Genomic DNA, 8,657 nt, shown 5'->3' with positions numbered 1-8,657 from the left:
TGTGTGTGTGTGTGTGTGTGTGTGTGTGTGTGTGTGTGTGTGTGTGTTACCTGTCTGGGAATCGCTCCGTGGTACCACGCGTGGCTTCTCGGCTCCTCACAGTTCAGCTTTAGTTCTTCCTCCAGCTCCCTGCGGAGTTTCTCTGAGGGGCAGTCCACGATGAACTGATCTCTGGAGAACTGCGATAAAAGAGTATACAAAAACAGAGCCGAATAAAAGGGTCTGACTTCTACAAACACACAGAAACAGATGTCAGTGTCTTCATTCATCCATCCACAGCTTTGATGATAGCTAATGCTGAAAGTTTCCCATACGCTTACTATTTACAACCTCCAGGTTAGGAATCTCTGGTCTAGCAGCAACAACTAAACTAAACAACTCTTCACTCAGACCTCAGTCACAAAGCTAAAGCCAAAGCTAAGGCTGAAGCTAATTATTTTCTGTATTTTCTTTCAGCACTATAACCTATGTAAATGTATTTATTGGTATTGATACTTTTGCTGCCACTACAACTACTACTACTTCCAGTAATAATAATAATAATAAAAGTTTAATTTTAAACACAAATTAAAGTAGAAGAGAAAAGCCAATGTGCTACAATTCAAAAGCAAAAGTAAACAGTATCAAATCATAGCAGCAGTTTAAAAATATGTGATGAGGCCCAACTCAGCTTATATAACATGACATGAAGAAGCCATCAGACCTTTTCTTTTAAAGTTTTACCTTACCGCCCAAAATTAATAATTTGCCTCAAAGGAACAATCTGTGCAATCAACAACACACAATATACACTTAAAACCAAATAGATTGAAAATAACCCAAAACACAGGAGAATGACTAGTTCAATCTTATTCAGACACATGACAGATGATTGAGTGATTGATCAGGCAGTAAAATCCAGACAGCGAGCCCAGAAAGTTTGCAAAGCTGAAAAGGACAGAACGATCCGGTAACAACCTGACAGGATGTAGAGTCAGCACAACCACCACGCACCATACAACACACACATACACTTACATGACAGCTGCTGGGTCTCTGCATCGCTCCCTCTTTCTCCCTCAATCAAATACACACTTCATATCAAACGCATACAACAATTAAACACACACAAAAGTCCTTTTTTCAGGCAACATGCTCTCACACACTCTTGATCTCTCTCTCTGTCCTCTGTGATTTTCCTCTCTTGGCTTTCCATCCTGACCCCACCCAACTGCCCAGACCTGCCTCCATACACACCCTCACCTGACGTGCGTAAACACACACACACACACACACACACACACACACACACACACACACACACACTCCAGTGACGCAAACACTTCCCTGAACTTTCCCTTCGAGTTGACAGGTGAAACTAGTTAGTTGTGCTCAAGCTGCTGAGCTCCAAGTAAAACCGGAGGATGGTTCTAGTTCTAGTGCAGGTCCACAGTTCTATGATACTATAACGCTATATTGTATATTTGCAACTTAACTGTAGCGACCTTTAAAAAAGTGCCTGAAAGGAAACTGAATCTTAAAGCCTCGAAGACTCTCTGAAGAAGACTTTGATTGATCCAAACCTGCATGGATGAAACCTCTTCATCCAAGGCACAATGATCTTACAGTGAGCTACAAGAGTGCCGACATTAACACACACACACACACACACACACACAAAAAGGGAATTATTGAACCATGTACATGAAATTGGAAATATGTCTCTAATGTCCCCATGAAACTGAAACCTTGTGCATCCTTTCATCTCTATTACCGCTTGTTCTCTCTCTCTGTCTTTCATAATTTCTGTCTCTCGCTCTAAAGTCATTACAATAGACCTCTGCCTTCAGTTGCCACATCTCCATGTGTGACAGGAAATCAGCGTATCCTTTTACAGCTTCTACACAGAAAACAGTTGACTGGAGCACACCAGGCTCTGCGTCATAATGCTCGTGCACTGATTTTGTTTGTTTGTCGTCTGAAACAGAGGCAACATGTCAGTGCAGCCTGACTTGTGTGACTGTGTGTCCGTTGGTGCAGCAGTGGTACTAGAGGCTGTACAACAGAGCCATCATGCAGTCCTGTGGCTGCATTGATTTCGCTCTATGGAATCAGATCCTGTGTGCAATATAATAGCAAAGTAGTTTAGTCACGTGCAAACTGTGTTTAAAAAAAAAAAAAAGAATTTAAACTGAATGAATAAAGAAAATGTGAATTTGATTATCATTTGCAGGAGAAACATGCTGTAGTTTAACATTGTTTCTTATTCTTTACTTTTATTTTACCAATTTATTCAACGGAGTCTGACTTTTCAGTAACCTTTTGGTTTTAGTATCATCTGTTCATTCAGTCTGGAGAGTGGAGGATAAAGTACATGATAAATTGTGTAGGTATCAAAAATTGAAAATGATAAATGTAATTTGTGTTTTTCTGTGCATGGGGACGTATGTAAAATCCACATTTTATAATATCTGGGTGTTTTATGTAGAACTGTATTTGTAATTAAATATATATTAAAAAAAACTTAGAATTGACATTTGACACCTGGCCTTTTATTGTACATTTTTCTGATATTATTCTGCTTTTTACCGCTTGACTTTACCCACAGATAAACTATTATCCAAACACCAACCGTGTGTACATATTGCATTGGAGTATAACTTCTACTACCAAATGGAACTGAGGCTCTGGCCTGACCATCAGCAGCAATTTGGAGATCAGTGTGTTGCCCACGTCATTATCAATTATTGATCATTTTAGGGCCAGACAGAATTTCTCCAGCTGTTGTACCAGAGTGCCCCCCCCCCCTCATGGTGATACTGTTTAAGGCTGAGGGAGGCCGAAAGGAGCAACAAAGAGATGTACAATACCTAAGATTTAGAGGTTGCATCAACTTTGATTTCTTTTATTTTTGTTTTGGTTCTCAGTTACGCGTCAGTTAAAAGCAGTACGTCTGGGCAGCATGCTTTTCCTGTTGTACCGGCATTACACAACACATCAACTGAAAGCACAAGAGCTGGTTTCAGTTTACTTGACTTGTATTGGAGCTCTAATAAATGACACGTCTGTTTTTTGTTATGGATTATAGTCACATCTGTGATTACATTCATTACAACATTAAAATGCTTTTACACCTGCAGCCGGTGGCCATGAGTGCTGTAGAGAACGAGGATGCATGGCAGGAAGGAGACAAGGATGTATGGAAGGAGGGAGGACTGGAGATGTAAAGGGAGGGAGGGAATGGATTATGTAGCTGAGGAAGGAAGAACAGAAGAAGAACTCAGAAAGAAATAGATGAGTGAAGACAGATGGAGAGAGTGAAGGGGGGAGGAGTGGAAGTAGTGAGGGAGAGGAGGAGAGATGGAAATGGTGGATGGGAGTGTTTTTTATAGGCTGGCCTTTAATAAGACCCTGCAATATGATGTCATCCTCCGGGAGCAGCTGCATTTATGCTGTACCCCCCTGTGCATATGGACCACAACATGGCAGTACAGTACAGTGGACTGTACTGACCCGCATGTCTTTCCAACATGCTTATTTCCTCTCCTCTCTCACTCCTCCTCCTCTTCTTCTCTCAGTATTCACACTTACTACATTTATCGGCTGCAGTTACTTTATGTCGGTTTTTACATTGAGCGCTAGATATGCTCATACAATTTATCTTACCCGGGAAAAGAAAATCACTTAATCCAAAATGTGGAAGCTTGGAAAACAGCCTTGTGTCGCTTGATGACAACTCTGTCACTGATGTGGCTTGAATTGCCCCTAATCTGTATGCCGCTTTGGATAAAATCAAAATGAATAAATGTAAACATACAGAACTGATTCATACTGTAGAGAAGCATTCAATATAATATACCGATACTAATGAATACAAAATCCTCAAGTTGTAGCTGTATCTGGTCTATAAGACATTCAGTAGTATTGAAACAGTGCACTAATTGGTCCCCATGCAACAGTATAAATATATATGTTCATGCGAGGATGAATGCAATAAATGCAAAGATTAGCACAGGACCATTGGCCATGTAATCCACTCTCACATTCACCTTTCTCTCCAATGTCTAAAAACACTGTCATTGTTGAAAGAAAATCCAATCACTGTTGAAATCCTTTTGGATTTTTTTTACATGAATACAACGTGTTTTCCTTAAAACTCTTGAAAGGTTTCTGTGTGTATCTGTTGTCGATGCTCGGGTTCAAAACCAGGTCTTCTTGTTTGCTGTGACAGTGCAGTCTGAGCTGGCGCGGACCAATCAGAAGCAGCGGACAGCTCTGTAAGCTGCTTGTCCTCTTGAGTTGAGTGAGGTGAGGACAAATAACCTTTTAGCATTATAATTCTGATTCCTCATCATCTCACACACACACACACACACACACACACACACACATACACATGCACTCACTACTGGACGATATAATCCCTGTTCTCGCTCAAATCCTTCGTCTACTGCAGTACGATGACAGAAAGCACCGAATCGAAGGTTCTTGGATGACACCATTGACCTACAGTTCGAAATGAGTGTGTAATCTGATGTGCAGGATGATAAATAACAAAAGCCAAAAATGCTGTGACGGGTTACAAGAACAAGCTCAATTGAAATCACGTTAACGGAAAACCAAGTGGATCAAAAGTATGTTACTGCAGGTTTGAATTTCTTTCCCAGTCTTGCCATTGAGAGGACAGGTGGTGGCCATCATCCTCATCATCCCCATTAAAATAACAAGTTTGGTCTGCTGTTTATCTGGTATTTCCTCTTCTCGTTATCTTTCTCTCCTCCCTTTCAGTTTCTGTCCCCCCCCCCCCCTCATTGTGGCACTCTATAGTTTCTTGCTCTTTCTAGCTTCTGCGCTGTGTGAATCCATCCAGCTGTCATATTAACTCCACGTGAAGTTTTAAATGCTGTCAGAAGTGCAGCTAGAAAGTACATCTAGGAGGAAAATAATGGAAAACTTTTGATTATTCAGCAAAAACCTCCATCTTTCCACCTTTAGCCAGGAATGAAATGTTTTGCAATACTGAGGAAGTTCTATGACGTTGTATTTATTCTATTTCACAGTCAGATAATAACTAAGGACAGGACGCACAGTTTCTGTCTCTTACTGTACATTTGACTGTGTGGACATTCTCAAGGCTCTGCAAGGTTCATGAAAGCTAATGAGTCTGAATCTTCAGATTTCAGGATCTCGACATCTTGGCTCCATGATCACAAGGTCCCCACCTTTCCTGTTTACTCACGACTAGATGGACGCTTCTTCCTGTGTGTCTGGGAAAGCTACAGAGGGATCATCATCAGAAACATCTCTAAGATTCCTATGTATGTGTGTCTGTCTCTGCAATACATCTAGGATTTGATATTGTATTCAGTATTTATTTAAATGTACTACATTGAGGACAGGTTTCCTGCCCTGATTGTTTTTAATTTTCTGAATTTCTTTTCATTCCAGACACAGGTTTTGTCCCATTGGGAACACGTGTAATCTGTTGTGTACAATTACTTACTGTGCTGCTCAGCACATACTGCACACCAAATAAGATAATCTGCTCAATCGCTGCCTCCGTTGCTGTCCCATACTACGGTTAGGGATTCAAATGGGTCAATGGGGTCTCTCGTGATTGAAGTACAAGTTACTTTTGACACACAGAAACAAGAAGCGTGCTCTCTGCGATTAAATGGCAACCTCCCAAAGAGGCAGATGGGAGGAGAAAATAAAGTGGGGAGTGAGGGAAACGAGAATGGAATAAAACCCCGGGCTCTTTGGAATCAGAAGTAAAGTCATGAGGACGACACAGATAGAGAGATAAAGGAACAACAGAGAAATGAGTGTGTTAGAAAGATGGAGGAAGAGGCAGCGCTAGAGGGACAATGTAGAGCCAGAGAGGATCCGATAAGACAACGACACATATCGCACGCAGATGACAAGTGTTGTTCAAGTCCCGTCAAAGAAGACACCCGGATTAACAGATTGACTCTCTCTCTGTGTAAAGAAACTGAGACACTACTTTGAAGATCAATATCAGTATAAACTACACGTTTCCTGCACTAGACCGTTGTCCAATTAGTACTCATTTCAGCATCGGTCTGTTAGTTTCTCTGACACAGAATGTTAATGACGACTCAAAGGTTTGAATTCAAAGCAGCACACTGACTGTTCCACTGACAGCGAGTTGAATTTTGAGGACTTTCTGTGGTCATGTGAGTGAGTTGTTTGAGGTAAGAGGAAGAAAGGAGTTCAGGCATTGATCGTGAATCAAAGTTTCCTTGGACAACATATTTGAATGTTACAATTTCAGAGGAAAGTATTAAATTCCCACTTTAATTTAGGATAACAAAGAGAAATTAATTTTGCTCACTTTTCATGGAGCAGATGTTCAAATGTCCATTTTTCTGAACACTTCCAGGACTCATCACCCATGTTGGCCTTAAGTTTAGTTTAGTTTCCATTTCCTTTATTACTGTTATCATGCATTTTCCTTTATTCGGGCTCAGACTGCATCGCAACAGCTGATGTAAATGTGCTCATCGACAGCGGGACAAAGCCCGTCACTACAGCTAGCTGCACCGCTGCTCGCCCCATCCAATCAACTTAATGGCACTCGTGCACTTCGCTGATGTCATAAAGAGGACAAACTATCCCAAGTCAGTCATTTATCATCCTCATGAGGACCATCACCCTCGTCCCGGTACCTCTGCGTCTATAACTGTCTGTGTCTCACCCTTGCCTTCACACACTGCCCTATCTGTCTGTCTACCGACACCAGTTATGGATGATGCCGGCCATATATGTCACACTCACACACACACACAGTCAGACAGTCACACAGTCGGTCATTTATGAGAGCGTCTGGTCCGAGTAATAAAAGCCCAGTGTTCAACTCACAGAGAGAGTGAGGGAAAGAGGACTATTCAGTGTGATTAGACTGGAAGTGTTACCGTACACTTTTTAGATTGTTTCCTACCCTGCAATGTGGAGCCCGTGTCTTTTTAATAATGTCTTTTTCTATTGTCTCACTGTGGACTGCACAGCTTCCTGTGGTCTCCTTTAAACGACAACAATAGACAATGGGAGCCCCGAAAAAGTGTGCTTGCATGAACACAAATCCCCAAACTGTTACGTTATTCATGCACTGAAACCACACCCACACACACACACACACACACACACACACACACACACACACACACACACACACACACACACACACACACACACACACACACACACACACACGCAGAAACCTAAACAGGTTAAGGCAGAAATAAAGGCATGAGCAAAGACTGCAGCATACAAACCTGCACATGAGCACTTTGCAGGATTTAACACACAAGTACAAACACAAACACTGACATGAAGACACCGACACACAACATGGACTGCCAGTACCTGCACACATGTTCACACACACACACACACACAGACACAGACACACACACACACACACACACTCTCCCCTTCCTCTCACCTTTGCAGTGATGACAGAGTTCTTGTGGTAGAAGCAGCACAGAGCGGCCGTCAGGGTCTTGAGGTTGCACCCCTCTGACATTCTTGTTAACTTTTCTTGACTGCCTGGACTAACTGGACTAACACACTGCTGCCTGCAGCCAGCTCACTTCAGCAGGAAACATAAGCTCACAATGACTACACGTCCAAAAACTGTCAAGTCCATTCACGAATCCCATTTGCCTCTTCCAGGGAAAACTTCCATCACAGAGTCACACAAGCTAAAGTGAGCTAAACAACCTGCGGTGTGGTCCGATGTGATGTAAATAAACAACAAGTCCGAATCTGCAGGAGGAACAGCCTGTCGACCTCAGGTCCCGAGATCCCCATCAGGAGGACTACTGTATCTATCACCCTCCTCCACAGTCCCCCCGCAGAGTGAAACCCTCCACTGCTCCCTCAGCTCTGGAGATCCTTTCTCACACCCCCCCCCCCCCCCCCCTCCCTCCTTTGCCCCGCCCCCACAAGCTCCATATATGGGTGAGAGAAAGACCCATGTGATCTGGTGTGAGCCAATGGGGTGTGGACGAACTGGGAGTGGCCCAGAATCTCTCTCTTGCTCTTGAAAACATATGGATGACGGATGGAGGAATATAAACACAGGCACATAGATAATAGTGCATATTTTTGCATAAACCACGAGGATCTTATAATACCTCGCCCGGACTAAATATCACTCTCTGTTACTTTTGATTCACTTGGGCTCAAGACAATTTGCCTCTAGGGCTTAAACTAATGATTATTTTCTCTATTCATGAATCTGACTATCATGTTGTTGATTCATTGTTAGTTGTCTCTTCTATAACATGTCAGAAAATAGTTTAAACTTCCCATCACAAGTGTGTGTGTGCGTGTGTCCTACAGAGTGATGCTGATAAATAGCTGGCCGTTTGTGCTACTTAATGACTACTGAGCAATTACACCCACGCACTAGTTAAGTGCCAGAGCTTTCCCACTAATTGACACACACACACACACACACACACACACACACACACACACACACACGCACACACATACACACAGACCAGACATTACAGACATTACACACTCAGATGGGCACCCAGTACATAGAAAATAACAAAAACAAGCATGTGGACACACAAACAGCCAGTAACATCAACAAGGACACACACACACACACACACACACACACACACACACACACACACACA

The 8,657-nt window shown here is 42.4% G+C and overlaps 1 protein-coding gene across 8 annotated transcripts in view; it reads right to left on the bottom strand.

The window, feature by feature from the left end:
• Positions 1 to 8,657, bottom strand: part of bcar3 (BCAR3 adaptor protein, NSP family member) — a 61,661-nt gene that overhangs the window by 8,922 nt on the left and 44,082 nt on the right. For all 8 annotated transcript variants that reach the window (XM_031869701.1, XM_031869700.1, XM_031869704.1 and 5 more), the window contains one exon: positions 51 to 179. In XM_031869701.1, the coding sequence (XP_031725561.1) occupies positions 51 to 179 (129 nt within the window). The remainder of the gene's footprint in view (positions 1 to 50; positions 180 to 8,657) is intronic.

Source organism: Anarrhichthys ocellatus, unplaced genomic scaffold (assembly GCF_004355925.1).
Source record: "Anarrhichthys ocellatus isolate YVR2014 unplaced genomic scaffold, GSC_Weel_1.0 scaffold48, whole genome shotgun sequence".
In the NCBI taxonomy this organism is placed as follows: domain Eukaryota; kingdom Metazoa; phylum Chordata; class Actinopteri; order Perciformes; family Anarhichadidae; genus Anarrhichthys; species Anarrhichthys ocellatus.
This window is presented reverse-complemented; position numbering and strand designations above follow the sequence as displayed.